The sequence below is a fragment of the Aedes aegypti genome, chromosome 2 (genome assembly GCF_002204515.2).
Source record: "Aedes aegypti strain LVP_AGWG chromosome 2, AaegL5.0 Primary Assembly, whole genome shotgun sequence".
Taxonomy (NCBI): Eukaryota; Metazoa; Arthropoda; class Insecta; order Diptera; family Culicidae; genus Aedes; species Aedes aegypti.
Genome location: NC_035108.1, coordinates 399,752,471 through 399,772,528, shown reverse-complemented (window position 1 = coordinate 399,772,528; position 20,058 = coordinate 399,752,471). Strand labels below are relative to the sequence as shown.

The window sequence follows — 20,058 nt, the reverse complement described above, 5'->3', positions numbered from 1 at the left end:
TTAGCAATTTATCTAGAAAATCAATCAAGACTTCTTCCTTGATCCTTGCAGTAGTTCATCAGGAATTTCTATGTAAGAAAAAAAAAAGTTTTATAATTTGGATTTGCACTGGAATCCGAGCTTTATTCTGATTTATTTGAATAATTTTCTCTTCCTAGCTTAATATGCTTCACTAGATTCAACATCCATATTGTTTTTCTTCCGAGCTAATATTGATTGGAACTTTAAAAGTCCTCACTGTGATCAACCCTCTCTTAGATTAGTGCTTGTTTCAATCATTGCTAGCCTGGTATCCACTCATTCACCCTAGCATGTAAGTTTAAGTTAAACATAATTTAAATTATTACTGACAATTTTCGGTGATTTACTGTATAAAACTCGATTATGTAAATGTGAATACAGAAAGAAAAAAGTTTCAGTAAGCAATAGTTTACGTTGACTGAAATGTTTCTTGACCGCTGAAGGTTCGGACCTAACGAATAGTGGAATGATGAGATCACCAAGTATTTTCCTTTCAATTTAGGTTTCGTTTAGTTTAGACGATATTTTGATAAAGAATGTTTTGTATTGCTTAGTGTTAATAACACACGGACCTCAATGAATGGATATTACGCAAGAAAAAGGGTATAGCGTTCATGGTACCTGTGAAATATTCGGTTCGCCGTTTTATTATTTTTTTTTACGCGTTGATTGCAAAGCAAAGCAGAAGGTGCATTCAAAATACGTACTTGTTTCAAGTTTCTTCTATTGTATTTCCTACACGGTTTGAAAGCATTTGATGTTGTGTTTATAATTTCATAGTAGTCGAAACTTATGGCTCTTCTTGTTCTGTTTGTGCTGATTACTTTTGTTTATTGTATTACGTTTTATGACTGTCGCTATTTTTAAGATGGCATTTCAGTTTTCTGAGACTAAAACTTTGACTCGTTCTTTCTCCTGTTACGGAAGAGAGTTTTTTGGAAGTTTTGATTAGTCCGATAAAATCCCAGTTTCACATTTTTCTCGTGTATTAATTTGCAAACTTCCAAAACTTGTTGTAAACTTGGCAACTAAACGAAAGCTCTATTCCTTTGGTTATGTTGAGAATGAAGGCCGAAGGATATTTTTTTTTATTAAGGAAATACGCTCACATTTACTCACGCTACTTTGTTCTCTATAGGCTACTGGTGCTGGGAACACAGACATCAACTGCCACTTGAAAATAAACGGAAACTCATTCGGTGACTTATTTTTTTTGTAATGTCTATCTATTTCCTCTAAAACTGGGAAGTGTTAATGGTAAATATATATATTTGGTATAATCGTTAGCATCGTGTACCCTAAATAGGCAATTGTAATGTTGACTTTAACTTTTATCATGTTTATTTTTTATCGAAAACTATTTATTGACTTTGCAGCTTGGTATTATGTATAATCGTTTTATATATTGAGTTTTCAAGTTTGAAATGCGATTATGGTTCTCGTAACTTGCACGTCTCGAGCCGATAATAAAAAGTAATAGCGAGAAAACTTAAATAGTAAACTGTAAAACCATAAAAATCAAAAACTGTTTCTGTAAAAGTTTATATACTAAAAGTACTTTGTTTTAAATCAGTCAGTTCATAAATATCACAACTCAAATGAGGCCAAAGAATCTTTGGAAAACTAGATAGAAACAGGTAGATGATGATGGTTGACTTAGAAACAAAAGTCGGCCGTGTGGGTTCATTGTGCATCTTGTCTGACCTTACGAGAGGTTTGGAGTTTTGTCATCATGAAATTGAATTTTCTCACGCGTTTCACTTCACACATCACAGTTGTGTTCCAGCTTTGCTTCTCCGGTAATCTCAGTGCAGGTATGGGCGTACCTGAAAAAAATAGGTTGAGAAAACATTTTACTATGTGAAATTCGAAAAACTTTCGGAAAAATTCGGTCGAGCAGTTCTAAAACCCTACAAATGTTGGTTGGTTGGTTTGACTTTATTAACGAGATTTTTAGCCCTGGGCTAGTTCATCTCGGGACCAACGGCTTTACTTCCCTTCCGAAGGAAGTCGTCACTATAACTTTTTACGTCATAAGTGACTATTTCGGGGATGGGATTATTGTTATGAGATAACTTAAGATAACTGTTTTTTTCTTTTCTTCACCAGGTATGATTTTTAAAATTCTGGAGATATATTTTGTTGAAAACCAATACAGCCCTGATCCTCGCAAGTCCTTACCCTTCGCTTCCACGGGTCAGACGATGACAAAAACCGCCATCTAAGGGTTGTGTACTTAACTCAAATAGTGCACTTTCCCATCTGATATCATCTAAAGGGTAAGTCGATATATACTGCGACATATTCTTACTTGCGTAACATTGTTCTTACATGACCAAAAATGTTAGTGGATGTTAGTATCTAGTCTCCAGCAAAATATAGAGTGTTCGCGCACAGTGCGAATGTTTGTGAATATGTTAACTGTCATCACCCTATTACCTTATACCCTACGCCCTATACACGCACTACCCACCCGAATGGCAATAATTATGTATTGGCTGGCGGCTGATGAGCGACATGCGGCGACTAACCACACCTGCAGATGCGACGGCTAGCATTTTTCGGACTGCACATGGAGAGAGACGTGTGACGAACATGTAGGAACATGTTTCGTTTGTTGCAACGACCAATGGAGACGAGTCTTGTGGGTGGTAAATTAGGCAACGGTATATAAGGGAACGAGTATGTTTGTAGAGTATCAGTTTTCATTAAGCCATCGCAGAATAAACATCGGTAAAACTGCTGTTCCCGCTGGCACTCTCTTCAGAGAAAGGAGTTGCCCATACGTCAAGTGTCCGTGATCGGACAGAGAGTACGAAACAATGAGAATGGTTATCCAGCGTCACGAATTTCAGAGCTAACAGAACCTTCAATATCCAACGCTTGTCGACTGATGGGGGTAGCTGCACATTACCACCAGCAGTTAGACGACCAACTAGGAAGAATCAACGTTTCTGGAGTAGGACCCCATCCACAATGCTATGACAACAACGGCGTGGGAAGTGATTGGCACTGGCCAACGACGAAGACGAAACGACTGGTTCGATAAAGAGTGCCAGAGAGTGACAAGAAGAATGTTGCCAGAAGCCGTATGCTTGTGGCCAGTACCCGGCAGAACAGAGAGCAGTACAGGGCAGCAAGAACTGAATAAATGCGAATCCACCGCAAAAAGAAAAGGCAGCACAAAGAAATTGTGGTAGCTAAACCGCAAGATAGCATGAACTGGAACGATATCCGGGGATTTTATGCAACGATCAATTACGCGTGGCACGATAGCTTACCAGTGTCGGCCATGTGCACTGATCGAGAAGAGAATTTGCTGACCGATAAAACGGTAGTGGCTGCCAGGGGTAAGGAGCACTTTCAGCAATTGTTGAACGATAGAAATGTAAATGTAGCGATATACAAGATGAACATTGATGATGACGTTCGAGCTGAGGACCCACCGACCATAAGAGAGGTTGCTTTTTTAATCAGCGAGTGCAAGAACTCTAAGGCTGCTGAGAAAGACGAGAACGCGAAAGAGCTTCTCAAGCACGGAAGTAAGCAGCTTTAGCAGCCGATCCACTGAGTACTTCTGAAGGTATTGGGAGATGAAGAAATGCCTACCGGTTGGTTGGGTGGCCTCATACGCCCAATCTACAAGAAGGGGCACACACTGGAGTGCGCTAATTATAGAGAAATTATCCTGTTGAATTCGGCATCCTATTTAACAAATTGAGACCGCTCGAGGCGAATACCATGCTGGTTTTCGTGAGGGCCGCTCGACAACGGACCAGATGTTTACCTTGCGAATTATCCTAGATATATTTCGGGAGTACAACTTGCACACTTACCATCTGTTTATTGATTTCAAGGCGGCGTACGATTCAGTGAAAAGAAATGAGCTGTAACAGATAATGTCTGAACATGGTTTTCCGGCGAAACTTATTAGGCTGATAGACTGATTAAGCGCATAGTGTTCTGGTTGCAGACGAGGTGTCAACCTCGTTTGTGCCGATAATCGGTTTGAAGCAGGGAAACGCACTTTCGAATTTAATGTTCAACACTGCACTCAAGGGTGCTTTCAGGAGATCTGGCGAGCAGAGAAACATACAGAGAATCATCACACGATCGCACATGCTCCTTGGCTTTGCGGACGATAACGACCTTATTGGAATCGATCGCACGTCAGTGGAGGGAGGCATTTGTGCCTCTGAAGAGGGAGTCAGCGAGGATAGGCCTTACCATTAATTCTACTAAAACGAAGTACATGGTTGCATGGGGAGATATAGATAGGCTTGCGAAGCGCCTACACGAAGTAGTGTTTGATGGGATGTGTTTGAAGTTTTTGAAAAATTTGTTTACCTTGGAACACTTGATCTGTGACAACGACGTTTCTCGCGAAGTGAAAAGATGTGTTACGGCTGCGAACAGTGCGAATGTCGGAAAAAAGAATTGCAAACATAATATTCAGCAGGGAATCAGATCGGCGACTTCGTGGAAGACCAAGAATACGCTGGCTGTACACAGTGGAAGAGGGCCTGACGTTCGGTTCAACTGGAGAAGTATCGCCCAAGACCAACGAAGATGGAGCTTTACAATACGCTCGGCAATGGCGTAACGCTACGCTGTAGCCATCAAGGTAGAAGGTAGTTAACTCCTAGATATAAAGCAACACAGTGAAACTGGATGAGGCCTGACGCCTAAACAAAATGAGCACAGAACAACACATACCTGCCTCTCTGCCACACCGCTTACGTTATGAAGGTCAACCCACTTGTCGTGTTCCTTCGCGGCTGTACCGTCCCGTTGCTCACCATCTTCGTTGCATCCCCTCCTAGATTCCCATACATGCTGCTGCTCATACTGGCACTTCCCCCGTTGCTCCTCTGCTGCTGCTGTTGCATATACATCCTCCGATACTCGGCGTACATTTGACGTGCTTGATTCAGCACCCGCACCACATTGTGCTTCCGTACCATTTTGTCAAAATGCATGGCCATCTCGTTATAGTCCATGCCGGTTTTCATGATGTAGTCCCGATGCTGCAGAAGAATGGTCAAGCACAGGAACATCAGGAACGGATTCCCACCTCCGAACTCATGCGGAGGCGGTAGCACTCCGGCCACCTTGATGGAATCGGCGTTTTCCGGAACTGCCACGTTGGTTGGTACGTTAACCGATGGCTGTTGGATAGCTAAGTCTACCTTGGAAGCTTCGGATGCTTCCTCGAAGGAATTGCAGGAGCCTGCGATGTTCGTTGTCTGCGGAATATCCAGTGTTCCCTCGAAGGGGGAGGCCGTTGCCATTTTGGCTGGGATACGAATCGGTCCGGAGAAATTTTCTTCGTAAAAAGGATTGTTCGGATGAAATCTAAAACCAACCACGGGAGGTTTCTCAGGAGAATCGTCCGAATCGGAATCTAGGAGCACCATTGAATTCCGATTGGAGGTACTGTTGGAATGGTCACCTGTCCTGCGAATTAGGCGTATTGGAGTGACAGATTTTTTACCAGCACCCGTTTCGACGATGATTTCACCGTCGTACTCAAGTTCCGGATGTTCATCGGGAGTGGTCGCACTGCGCTCAATCATGGTTGTAAGGGGCCGACAAAGCGACAATTCACCTCCACCGGTTGAAAGAGGACTTTCCACCTGATGCAGTGGATTCTCCCACACAAATATGTCCGCATTGGCACTGGAGGTACTGACTCGCTTGCTGTCAATGTCGATGTCACTTATAGGACGCTTCTTCTCCCGGTACCGAACCACATCTGTGCTGGATAGTTCTTTCAGATCACATATCTCATCCACAGATTGAATCTCCATAGCGTCCCCGGAACCATTCTGATTCAGCTTTCGATAACTGATGGGCTCTGTTTGCGTAAAAGCTTTGATAGAATCCACGCTTTCCGGTGGAGTATCAAGATCGATGCAACCTCCCAGCGTGTAGAATCGCTGCTGACTGTGGAAGTCAGTCCCGAAGACGTGCCGATCCAGATTCTCGAGTTCCAGTCTCAGCTCTCGAGTCATCGAAGTTGTCATTGGGAAGTACTCCTGGGAGTCATCTGGGCTGCTACCGTCCTGAGTTTGCTGTTGCTGGAACTGCAGTTTTTCGCTCTCTTCATCCTCCTCCCCATTGCTGATGTCGATCTCTTGCAGTGGCTGATGGACTGGCGATACCGAAACCGAACTGTCGTCCACGATGAAGCTACTGTTGTCGCTGGAACGGGACACTGCCGTGAACGAATCGGCCACCCCAACGCTAGAAGAATCCGAATCATCGAACGAAGACTTGGTCAGCTTGATCAGCGGTTTCGGTTTCAGTTCATCGTACTCGATTGTCTCCGTAGAATCATCGTCCACAGTTATGGACGAACCGGTCGTAATGGTCACGGTACTACCGGTTGAATCCAGCGACGATGTAATCCGTTTATTGTTCAGTCGGTCGCTTATGCGACTACGGTTCATAGCTGCGAAACTGAGGAACTCGTTGAAGTTTTTTACAAGCTTGGGCTTGCGATCGTCTCCTTGCGGACCGGCACCGGAAGACATCTCAGCGTCCGACTTGTCTAGCGAGGCAAATATCCCTGCAATAGAAAGTTATACGTATAGTTAGATTTTTGTTAGATAGGATTTATGATTATTTCCGCTGTAGCAGGCCTCCTTTTAGAGACTTGGTCACCATTTCAATGCAAGTATCATAAAAGTCTACTTTCAATGTAAGCTCTAAAGTCTCCTTTCCAAGTAAAATGGCCAACAAAAAGTATAGTAAATTGATTTGTTTAAGACTATCTCATAGTTTCTTCAGAAAATCCCTCACTGAATTCTCGAGGAAATGCTCCATAGACTTACAAAGATACTCAACATTTCTCGCAAAAAACGTCCTGAAATTTCTAAATAACATAAATCAAATGTTGGTTTCCATACTGTGCCGTATGATGTCATATTTACTTGACAGAAGATGACCATCGGAAGCCTTTTCGAAGCTCTCTGGCCATTTTGAATACAGGAAATCATTTGAATTCAAGTTTCATAACACCTGGACGAGAACAGCTTTCCCGGGAAGCTCACGAGACTGATAAGAGCGACGATGGAAGGTGTGAAAAATTGTGTGAAGGTTTCGGGCGAACACTCCAGTTCGTTTGAATCCCACCGGGGACTACGACAAGGTGATGGACTTTCGTGCCTGTTGTTCAATATTGCGCTAGAAGGTGTTATGCGGAGCGCCGGGGTACGATTTTTACGAGATCCAGTCAATTTGTTTGCTTCGCGGATGATATGGACATCGCCGGCCGCACATTTATAAAAAAAAGACACTGACAAGTTACTGCTTCCAGTGGGGACTTATGCCCTTTGAAGGAAGCACCACACTAGACAACGGACTAGCATGCAACGCCCAGCGGCACAGTCGGAAAACATTCTTCACGAAAAGTTTACCGACCTGAGGCGGGAATCGAACCCACACTCCTTAGCACGATGCGGCTAAATGCCTTAGTGACACTAACCGCACGTCTACGAAGCCCACAAGCAAAAGTTGGACTGGTGGTGAATGCGGCCAAGACAAAGTACATGCTAGCTGGTGGGGCGAGCGCGACAGGGCTCGCCCAGGTAGCAGTGTTACGATAGACGGGGATACGTTCGAGGTGGTCGACGAGTTCGTCTACCTTGGATCCTTGCTGACGGCTGAGAATAACGTTAGCCGTGAAATACGGAGGCCTGTAGTCCTCTACGGGCATGAAACGTGGACGATGCTCGAGGAGGACCTGCAAGCACTTGGAGTCTTCGAACGTCGGGTGTTTAGGACGATCTTCGGCGGTGTGCAGGAAAACGGTGTGTGGCGCGAAGGATAAACCACGAGCTCGCCCAACTCTACGGCGAACCCAGTATCCAGAAAGTGGCCAAAGCTGAAAGGATACGATGGGCAGGGCATGTTTCAAGAATGCCGGACAGCAACCCTGCAAAGATGGTGTTCGCTTCGGATCCGGTTGGTACAAGAAGGCGTGGAGCGCAGCGAGCTAGGTGGGCGGATCAAGTGCGTATCGATTTGGCGAGCGTGGGGCAGAACCTAGGATGGAGAGATGCAGCCACGAACCGAGTATTGTGGCGTGAAATTGTTGATTCAGTGTTATCTGTATAGATGTTAACTAAATAAATTAATGAAACACCATTTTTGGTTCCAAGGACCGATTTAAGGATTAGGGACGGTTTCTGATAAGTTCTTTGGAAGATTTCCGATGGAATCCGTGGAAGGTTTCTGGTAAAAATCCTGGACAGCTTCTGGTGACAATACTCGAAGGGTTCTGATGAAAATACTGATGAGGATTCTGATGAGAAGCCTGGAAAAATTATATTGAGAATCCTGGAATAATCTCTTTAAGAATCCCGGAATTCCAGATGAAATCTCTGCAATGTTTCCGATGATAATCCTAGAAAGTTTTAATGTGAATCCTGGAAGAAATATGATGAAATTGCAGCCAGAATTCTGATCAAAATCCAAAAAGATTTCTAATGAGAATCCAGGAATGAATTTAACCCGAACACTGGAAGGATTTGGATACGAATCCTGGAAATATTCTGAAGAGAAATTTGAAAATCTTGTAGAGATTTATTTTTATCTCTACAAGATTCTCATATGGATGGAACGATTCTTATGAGTTTCTTGGAAGGATTCTGATGAAAATCCTGGAACTATTCTGATAAGATTCGTGGTTCTGAAGAGAATTGGGCATCGATGGTGATTAAATCTTGGAAGGATTCTGATGAGAATAGTGAGAGGATTCTGATAAGAATTTTGACAGGATTCTGATGAAAATACTAGGATGATTCCTGATTCCTACGAGAATTCTAACAAGCATTTCGAGAGATGATCTCTGATGAGAATCCTGAGAGGATTCTGATGACTCCTGATAGAATTTGGAACAGAATCCTGAGAGAATTATGATGAGAATACTGCGTGAAATATGATATAAATGAGAAGAATTCTGATTAGAATTATGAATAGATTCTGATGAGAATCCCGCGAAGGATCTTATGTGAATCCTGCAGAGAATCCTGATAGGATACTGATGATAATTTTATGCGGATTCTGAGAGATCCCTGAGAGAATTTATCAGAACCTTTGTAGGATTCTCAACCTTCCTTTCAGGATTCTTAATGGAAAAAGAGATGGAACATCGTGGCACTATCAAAACCAAGTACATGGTAGCAGGTAGCGCAGGGTGTCAACTCATTTTTTTAAATAAAATTCCCTGACTTTCCCTGACCTTCCAGTCGTTTTCCAGAAAAAATCCAGGCCACTGAAATTGATCAATTTCAACGAAAATAAGATATGTGCAGAAGATACATATCTAACTGTTCGCATAATGTATAGGGTAAATCGTTGAACGGTCAAAATGCTCGCTAATTGTTGAACAAGCCATAAGGAATACACAGAGTGTTCAACATAGGCGAGGTTTTTAGCCGTTCAACATTACGCGAATTACCCTACTCCAGAGACGCATTTGCTCTGATCATGTTCATGTTCTTAGCCATTGAACGCGTGAGCATGAGCAAAGCTCACATTTGCTGTAACTTATTACATGCCTTGCAGAAATCACAAAAATATGGAAACACGTGATCAATTGAATGATGCAAATCCAGCATGCTTGTTATTGATATCTAAATTTATTGCTTATGTTCTTACCACGCCGCAAACTGTGTTCTGTTCAAGAGCCAAGTTCATGTTCTGTTCAAAATGCATCTCTAGACTGATTTTTTTTCACCGAGTCTTGGCATGTTTCAAAGCTTTTCACAAAAATTAACATCGCCGAGCGCTCAGCAAACATAACTTTCGACGAGCTATCAGTGTGGGGTATTTTTCTTGCTGAGATTCTGAATTCCTTCAAGCAATTTACCAGAGATGTCTCAGAAATTCCTATTGGAATTATTAAACGTGTTTACAAGGTTTTCCTCCAATGCTTTTTCGAGAGCTCTTCTGAGATTTCCCCCTAGAAGCTCCGCAACCCTAACTCAAAGCTTTCTCTAAGAATTTTACTAATCACGCCTCAAGGATTTTCAAAAAATTGTTAGAGAATTCCTTTTTTATTGAATTTGTCAAAAAATATCGTGCCTCCAGCCAGTGTTGTTCAGACTCATTTCCTCGAAAATAACATTTTCCGAACTACGAAGCCACGAACTACTACAACCATGCTCTATCCTCCTAAGATAGAAAAGCAGATGTTTAAGCTTGATTACTGCACACAAAATAGATCAATTTTGATCCCAGAGAGCCACAATTCAAGTTTCGGTGAAATGAAATGAGTGAGTGAGTGAGTGCGAATCATTTCACCGAAACTTGAATTGCGGCCCACCGAGATCGAAACTGTCGGATCCCATGTGCAACACTCAAGCCCAACCACCTCCCCCTCCATCTCAGGAATACAACGCACAGTTATAACAGTTCATGGCTTCACAATTCGAATTTCGGGGAAATTCTTCTATGAGTATATCTCATAAAATTTCAATGGATTATCAAGCAGATGCTTTAAAATAAAATTTTTGCTTTATGAATTTTATGAGGCGTCTTCAGAATTTCTGGAGCATTCCCTGAGTATATTCTTTCTAAGAAAAAAAAACGAACTGGGCATACTTATGAGAACGCTCCTGATAAAAAAAAAATCCTTAAGTAACGATAGGACCCTAATTCAGTACATTTTCTAAAATGTATGGATAATTGAAAATAATAGTTAATGATATTTTCAATAGTCATGTGCAGTATAACGTCCACATAAGTATGATGTAGTATGAAAGCATCATGATATTGACATTGAGTGTTTGTTTACTATAACATCGATAATACTGAATCGATTCCTATTTGAGCTTCCAAATCGATTCACCGATTTAATCGAATCATTTGAATCAATCGAATTTGAATTAAAACTCAAGATTTGATATAAGAAGACATGCATTTGTTTTCGATTTTAACATCTTTCATTGAAATCAGCTTTGAAATTCAATGAAACAGATTTAATACTTCTGGAATAGTTCAAAATTTGATTTCTTTTTCATCAACACATAAAGAAATATTTACCGATTTCAACAAACATAATCGAATAAAAAAAAAATCGAATGAAGAAAATTGATTCACCCGATTTTAGATGCTGCAAACATCGATTCAATGAAACGATTAATCGGAATGCAAACATTGATTCAAAATCGCCCAACGCTACATGATATGCAATTTGACAACAAATATAACATAAGTGAAATTGTCCAAAATATTCATTCGAAAAATTTATCTACCATTGTTAAAATCACAACATAAATCTTAGGAACACAAATTTAGTAAAACAAACAGTGTTCAGAGCTGAAACATTTATCGATAGTGATCAAAATTTGAAGTTTGGCTTCTATTCATCTTCACCTTAAGTCAGAAAAATATGAATTCTAAGTATATGTAGAAGATTACATTTTACTTAATTATGCATAAAAGCGTTTTCCAAATGGTGAATTTTTAAAGATTGATTCCCGTTGTTTCAAAGATCGTATTCATAGCAAGTAAGAAATTATTGTAATTTTTGTATGGAGCTTGATATTTTTTCCCTGACCTCTAGTGAAATTCCCTGACTTTCCAGGTCAGAAATTGAATTCCCTGACATTCCCTGACTTTCCAGGTTTTTCCAGGTAGTCGACACCCTGTAGCGATATAGGGAGGCCTAGTGGTATAGTAGTACCTTGAAGTTTTTTAACAATTAGTTTAAATGGGAACACTTGTGACAATTAAACGTGAAGTGGAAAGGCGTGTAATGGCTGCGAAAAAGGCCTTTTACTGATTACTTAACCGGCTTAGATCCCATAACTTGTAAATGTGAACAAAATCAATTTGTCAAATACTTCTGGTGGCTATCTACGGATACAAAACGTGTACGTTGAAAGCAACAGACCGACTATAACAGACTTCAGTGGACTGGTCACTTCGTGCGAATATATACTTTAGCTCTGAACCTGATACGAGGTTTACTATCGAGAATACAGTGAACTCAAATTTGCTAATTGTTTTGTGTATCACCTAAAACATCTAACAAGTCCTTACCTTTCTTACTAGCAGCCAGCTTCTCTTTCAAATCTTTGAAATGACCCCCACTCGTGGAGCTGAAGTTCTTCCGCTGGCTATTAAGCTGCCGTGCAATCAAATTTCCCGTACCTGCCGAGAATAGACTTTTGCTTCTGCTGATGGGCGAGTTTCGCGAACTGTTCTCTCCACTGGGTGGTTGCGATTGATATTGCTGCTGCTGCTGCAATTGTGGCTGCCTACTTTGCGTGGGCTTCGCTTCCGTTACTGTTTGATTTTGGAGCGGTTTTTGAGCATGGCTCGTTTCAGTTTCATTCCGAGTTTGGGTGTCGGATGGGGTCTCGGATTCCGGTGGACTGTCCAAAAACGGATTTGTTCCTAGCGTCGTTGGTAAAACCGGTGGAAGTCCGGGCGGTTGAAATACATTATCGTCTTCTTCGACTGATTCATCTTTTGCGCCTTGAACAGGGTTGTTGCATTCCAGTAAATCGTCGTCGCCGACGCTGCGAATTATTTTCCGCTGCTTCACCAATGAGATTTTGGCCTCGTCCAAACTTTGATGCACCTTGTTTACGTTCTTATTGTTGTATAACGTCTCACGAGTGATATTTTCATCAAGACTGAGATTCAGTCGTTTCGTTGCATCCAGCTTTGCTGGACCGTTTACAATATTGACCGGATTGGTGCACGAGGAACTTAGCGAAAGTGCCGAACTCTGTCGTCTGAGAGCACATATCTTGGTGTAGGGGTTCTCACGCGGAGTCCTCAAAACGACCTGCGTCGGACTCTTGGGTTGAGGAAGCTCCACCGGTGGCGGTTCGTACTCTTTTTCAAAAAGAGCTAGTTCGGTTTTGGGAGCCATAGGCGGAAGTGAACTCCACAAGACTTCCAACATTCGTAACGAATCTTCAAAGGCAAATTCTCGTTTCATCTCTAAGAGTAACCATCGATAACAGAACAGCAAATCATCTGCTTGGTGCATTTTAAGATAGGCGTAAAATTCCGGGTCGTAGTATTGAAGCGATTCTGAAAGGTGACTGAATTTCAAGGTCATAGCTATCCCATCCAGCATAAAGTTGCAGCTCAGCCTCGTCATGATGGCACAGAAGCAAATGTAAGCCTGCGCCTCGTCAGCCATTGTAACCAGCAATGGAGAAGCGATATCGGACATGCCCTGGCAATAACTGACAGCCGGATGATTCAAGGCGTAGGTCGTCAGCACGTTGAAGAGTGAAGCTATGTTCTGATTATCGTCGCTACCGGCGTAGAACGGGTGTAACCGATCTGTTCGTAGTACATCCTTTCGAACCATGCTCGTCACGTAGGCCAATTCGCCAACAATGTTTCCCTGTTGTACCGCTGTGCGCCACACGTCTCTAAGCTTGTAATATTCACCTAAAAGAAATAGAAAATCAATTAGGGTTTTCGTTCAACCTTCCGCAGATATTACAAAAAATGATTCGGAAATATCGGAAGTTGAAATTCTATTTTGGGTTATTATGACCCCAGTATCTTCTCAAGGTTAAAACAATTGCATCCCTCTGTTACGTACCTGATTTCTTTTTCATGTAATCCATTCGCTCCCTGCCGGTCATTCCCTCCGGATACACATTCAATATGTGCTTCCATATAACCCTCCGCAGGCTGGGATCAATTCCTCCCAAATAAATGACCTTCCGCAGCTGTGCCGGATCCACAACCTGTCCGACCGAGTCACAAAACGTTCGAAATTCAGCGTCAGCCAGCGGAGGTCGTATAGCTTGCGTCATCATGGGGTCTTCGGACAAGTTCAGCGCCCGTTGCACCAGCGAAAACGTCTTTTCCATGTGATTCATGATCAGGCCCGGAAGTTTGTTCTGCACATACTTCTGACCCGCCCCAATCGATTGCTGTAGCGAGACCAGTTCCCGGGTAATCCCACCGGAGTTCACCGATCCGTCCCATTCCGAAGTGACCGAGAATGGTTTGATGTCAACCCTTAGGTAGAGACACGGTTCACTCTTCGATGCTATCGATTGATTGTGTGCTCTTAGAAAAGCCGCTTCCAGGTCCCAGTCCGATAGAACTACCAGGTAGTTTTCCTGCCCAGTAGCATCCGGTGCCTTGTAGCTGATGCCGAAATCCGTCCGTAGATCAAACGCCTTCGCCAGAATCGAACACAACACCTCCAGACTGGTGATCTGAGGGTCTACGCTGAACTTTCGGGTGTCCGTTTCCGCATTGTTCTCGTATTTCTGAAAGGAATGATTGTTAAAACACCTACAATCTTGAAGTCCAATAGACAGTTAGGCTTGTATCAGTTCTTTTAAAGAGATGGTAACTATGTCAATGCAACCCTCTAAAAGGTATCCTATTTTAATGGAAGGTCTCTGAAGTCTCTTTTTTAATTAAAATGGTAAAGTCATTCTTTTTTTTCCTTTGTGTTTCGTGGTGCGAAATTTTAATGCTTCCATGAAAACCTTTGCAGATTCTTAAGCGATTTTCCGCCAAGAATTTCAGCTTACATTCTTCGATGAGAAGCCTGAGATTTATACTGAAATACTTTCAGGGACTCCTCCAGGCATCCCTCCAGAAATTCCTATAGAGATTTTCCACGACTTATCCCAAACAAATATCCAGGAATTCTACCAGTGATATTCATTCAAACAACTCTAAATACAAAGTTTATAGTATCAGTAGACAGTAAGATTAAATTCTGAAGAAGATTTTAGCAGCCAAAATTATGAAACTTGTAAGAGCTTCTCAATGCAATATGGGCTATTTTTACGAGCTTTATTTATTTCTTTTTCAATTAGTTCAGTCCACTATCTGACAATATGTTTACTGCTTCATTACTTTGAGAGCATTGCATGTTTTTTCTTATGAGATTTTAAAAAAAATATGTGTTTATCAAGAGCCAAATTGGCCAAACTATGCGAGGTAATAAGGCCAAAGTTCATCACGCTGAAGATTTGCCATGTAATAGTTGAGTCATCAGTAGCCTGTAAATGCTCACAATTAAATCAAGAGACTGCAATTCTGCTTTGACAGATTTGTCAAATACTTCGCCACCCTTGGAGATGGCTCAGTAATGTACAATTTTGTTTGACAAAACGACTCAAAACTATTCCAGTATTGTTTATGCTGAGTTGCCGCCCAAGTATTGATCTGAAGCTTTACCCAGCATTTCGGAATCGGAATAGCTGGTTCAGGGCCAATGAAGTCATGCGATGCTCTATTACGAGCTAGCGCATCAGTCAATTCATTTCGAGTGATGGAATGGAATGGCCAGTAGAGTGATGCAAATTTTGAAATATTGGCTCCCCTATGCTTAAACGATTTTAATTTATGGTAAATAACAGCCTCCCAAAGCTTGAAGTGATTCTGAAGAAATTTGACTGTGCACATGCTTTTTAAAGTTTATATGAAGACTTCTATGGAACACGACAACTTTTTGCGTTCAGCCCTCAATCTCTTCGTCATAATATATAATGGGAAACTGAACAAACTCCTCTAATGTGAAATCCTTCCAGCTACAACTTTGCCGAAGACCACATTTTGATTGGACGTCAGGAAAAATTGTTATTCATCATCATAAAGGGTTTGCATGTAGTATGTTTAATCAACTGTTCGGCAGGCAACAGTGGTGATATTATTTTCTATCCAGGCTACTATTTTCTACAGCAAAAAGGCAGTGTTGCTCTGAAAGTAATTGAATGATCATCTAAGCATGGTTTGCTCTGGCAAACCTACTTTTTGGTAGATTGTATCAGAGTGAAACTTTTAACAGCTACTGTTTGTTTACATTTGGACATGAAAACGTCATAGTTTGTATCCACTGCAAAAATGTGTTTTGGTATAATCCTGGAATACTAAAATCCTTATATCATTATTCGTTTTTGGAAAATTCAAACTGTCCGGCCATAGATGACTATACGGGTCTACCCCGTTTGGCATAATGCCATTTGGCATAATGCCGTTTGGCATACAGTCGTTTGGCATAAAGTCGTTTGGCATAAAGTCGTTTGGCATAATAGTCGTTTGGCATAACAGTCGTTTGGCATAATAGTCGTTTGGCATAATGGTCGTTTGGCATAATTTGTAAAAGGAAGATACTGCAGTGGTACAGTCATATGCCGTACCATAAGAAGCGTCATAAAATTCCATGTTCCTTTATTTTTTCAAATGACATCGAATAACTTAGGCGTTGGATGTATTTTTGTTAAAGATGCGCCATAATATCCTGGACTAAATGACCCCGGAAGTCATGGATGATGCAATTCCAAAAGAACTTTATTGGATATTGGTTTCCTTGAAAAATGATAATTAGAAGTATGTCCTATCACTAACTGACAACGGAATGTACGATCGTGAGCAGTTTATACACACCCCTTTGCTTAATGGAAGGAATCAAATGATCAAATTCAATGTTTTTCACAATTATGCCAAACGGCTATTATGCCAAATGGCGATTATGCCAAACGACCGTTATGCCAAATGACATTATGCCAAACAGCTATTATGCCAAATGACTGTATGCCAAACGGCATTATGCCATACGGCATTATGCCAAACGGGGTAGACCCGACTATACGTAATAAATGGATGCAGCCTTACATGAAAATTATTATTAATTTGATTGCTTCGTCAGTGCGCGGAATTAGGCAATTTCTACAACTCAACTTTTTCAACAAAATCACATTTGTGAATTATGAATACAGTATAGTTTATATTTTTCCCATAATCTACAACAGAATTGCTAGCGATCCACTCATAAAGCTTTTTTGTTGATGCGATACTCATTTTTAATTAATAATTTGAATCGTTTTATTCCTTAACTGTGCTGAATTACGGCAGTTTACGGTACTTGTAAATTTTGCGAAAATGAAGCTGGAATTAGATTATTTATACCGTTGTTACAAAAGAGGTATTTTTTTTCGCAATGTAAAAACCATATTAAAATAAGATTGTCGCCACTTATTTGTACTCAGTGAATCTACTAGTCATTTTCCTCAGGGTAATATTCCCTACGTCGTACATGATAACGATGTGTCTAGCTAGCTAATAGTAAGAGTGACTACGGATCATTCTGGTTAGCAAAAGGCAAACTGATCGTCACCAATAGTATTAATGTCCACTTCGAATAGATTAATTATTTGAAATGGGCATCAATGCTATCAACGACGCAGAACGTCCTTTGGATCACATCCGAGATATTATTGCGTCTATGCCATATGAATTATGACGCGGCTTTAAGCAAAAAAAAATGTTATACCACCACTACAGGTTACGCCTTTGGTTTCCATCATATGGGCTAATGAATTATGCCCTCCCATCGCGGCAAGGTCGCATAACCAAGGGGAGGGTTCTACAGGAGAAATCAGTGGAAGATTTAGGGTGAAGATGAATCGAAGCCAAACCTCAAATTTTCAAGAGCACGGATCTGGAGAACCAAACATCCGTTTGAGCTGAAAACTTAATCGATTGGTCACCACCAGCGAATGATCAATCGATTAAGTTTTCAGCTTAAACGGATGTTTGGTTCTCCAGATCCGTGCTCTTGAAAATTTGAGGTATGGCTACGATTCATCTTCACCTTAGTATACTAATTTTTAGTGAAAATCTGGAAATAATGAATAAATTCTTTAATTATTTTCTAAAAAAAATCTCTTGAGGAGGTTGTGGACGTATTCCTAGAAGTATTCCCGAAGCGTTTCATCGAGGAATCTGAAAAGGAATTCCTGGAGAAAAATCGCCTAAGTATCTTTGTAGGTTTCTCTGGAACCTCTAGAATTATGATCTAAAATTCGCTACAAGCAGAACGAGGAATATGATGACTTTAGAGACCATTTAACTTTTAAAAGGAGACCTTCCACTAAAAGCAGAGAATTTGAGGCTTATATTAAAATAAGCACCAAGTCTCTAAAAAAGGAGACTTGCTACCAGCCCTGCAATTTGCATATTCTTACCTTGACTTTCACCCGCACTGCTTCTCTATTGTAACTAAACATGCCAGACATTCCCAAAAGCTCCGGAAGCTTCTAGAGCGCCAATCAATGGATGAGCCTTCCACGCAACGCTGGTTTCTCAGGTTCCAACTGACCTTGCCGGTTGAGCAGTTAGCAGTTTCACTTTTCGATTCTCAAACTGCAGTCGTTCTGTTTTTCGTCTTTGTTGAAGCCATAATTTTCTACAAATCGCTTTTGATGAGACATCCGAACAAGAAAACATAAACACAAACTACCAACCTGTCTCGATGAAATTCGCAGCCGTTTTCGTGAGTTACAGTTTCTTGCGAATCATTGTTGCACAGTTTACTGTTTGAGCTAATAATATTTCAAATTTGGATGCAATATTCACTAAATTTTTACAATTTTCCAGGAGCTTATCTGGGCGAAACAAGGAATGTCCTACAAAATTTACAACTCGCGTTTTTTTCTTGTTGGATTGATGACAGATTGCGAGCGAACAACATCATATAGAGATCCGCAGAAAAAAACAGACTGGTGCACTCGGACTGCCCAGTGAGTTTGCAAAATTTAAGGACATCGTTTCACAAGTACAGCGGGGCGATGTCATATAACAGGTCCGGCTCTTAGTATGTGTTTGCTTGTATTAGTCACGAAAATTATGTAAACAAAACCATCAGCTGATGGTGACGACAAGGCTGCGAAAAATTTTGTTCGCAGCTTTCTCCACGCGCGTCATCTTCGGGTACTTCGTGAACTTTTGGCTCGCCGAAGTTGGCATTGCACAACTATCACTTCAAAACTGATGTTATCACAAATAGGGTTTTGTGAATGGAATAAACCATTAATGTACAATATAACGTATTGGATACAATACAGCGTATTGTAATTTAATGTCCAAGCAACATTATTCTTGTTTGAATATGCAATTCAAAAACAATATACAGTCATCTCTCCCTTACTCGATATTTCGTATCTCGATAGCGAGTTAGAGAACCATAGTAAAAGTTGGTTTTCATGGCTACCTCGATGGTTCCTTCAATATCGAGTTATGGAGAGTTGACTGTAACAACAGAACACTGTATTGTTCTTTATTGGTTTTATATCAATTTTGGTCAAATTCCTAATTTCGCGTAAAACAACCGTTGCTTTTTTCTGTGTAGCTTGGCTGAAAGAAGTAAACAAAACAAGTTCAGAAAGCAAGAAATGTTGGGTGAAAAATATTCAAGAAGTAGAAATAAGTAGTTTTATAGGAGTCACTTGATATTAGCTGTAACGACGAATACAACCATGATAAATATCTTTTACTTCGATAGGAGTTAAATAATGATTTTGTTACACATTTTTCGATTACTTCCACTGAGATATGAGCATACCGTAGATGTTAATTCGTACGAAAAATGCATGTCGATGTCCATGTTCATGTCGATTGGGTTTCAATTTGTATTGATTTTTGAAAAAAACAGTATCTGAAAAGCAAAGCATGGAGCATGGGAAACTGGAAAGCCAGTAAAAACGCTCTACAATTTTACTGACTAAGTCAGTAATTTCCATCAATCAAAACATATTGTGATTTACTGGGTTTTTTCGGTAATCGTAAAAATAGGGTCCTAAAATGTTGAATGAAATCTTGTTTTTATTTAATAACACGAAAGAGCATGTTACTGCAACTACTTTAGCAATTTTTCCCGCTCAAACAACGGCTATAACATATTTAAACTTTAATTTAAAAATTGGGTCCATAATAGGGTCCTAAAGCCCTGTCTTAATTTTAGTGCCAAACGCTTAAGTTTAGGCCAAAAACACATGTTTACTCAATTTTCTAATGTTTTCCGTTGGTTTAAGCCCAAAAAACATTTTTTTAGATTTTGTCACATCTTTTGGCTTAAACTCAAATTTTGGGTGTATTTTGTTTTCCGTGTCCCTTACGAAATGTCAGATAGGAACAACCCCAGTGGTCGATCTAAAACCCCTGTGGTGTTTTTGTCGACTAAGTGAACGTCAAACATGATCAAAAGTGTCAAGGTTCATTTATGGACCAAATTTTTAAATTAAA

The 20,058-nt window shown here is 40.7% G+C and overlaps 1 protein-coding gene across 1 annotated transcript; it reads right to left on the bottom strand.

Annotated features, from left to right (window-relative positions):
- Positions 1–96: 96 nt before the first annotated feature.
- LOC5577538 lies at positions 97–18,507 on the bottom strand. The gene is made up of 6 exons (XM_001656501.3): positions 18,282–18,507; positions 18,003–18,223; positions 13,607–14,288; positions 12,076–13,449; positions 4,738–6,592; positions 97–1,847 (listed from the first exon to the last, which is right to left on the bottom strand). The coding sequence occupies exons 2-5, from the start codon at positions 18,051–18,053 to the stop codon at positions 4,758–4,760; spliced, it is 3,942 nt and encodes a 1,313-aa protein (XP_001656551.2). The 5' UTR covers positions 18,054–18,223; positions 18,282–18,507; the 3' UTR covers positions 97–1,847; positions 4,738–4,757.
- Positions 18,508–20,058: the final 1,551 nt, after the last annotated feature.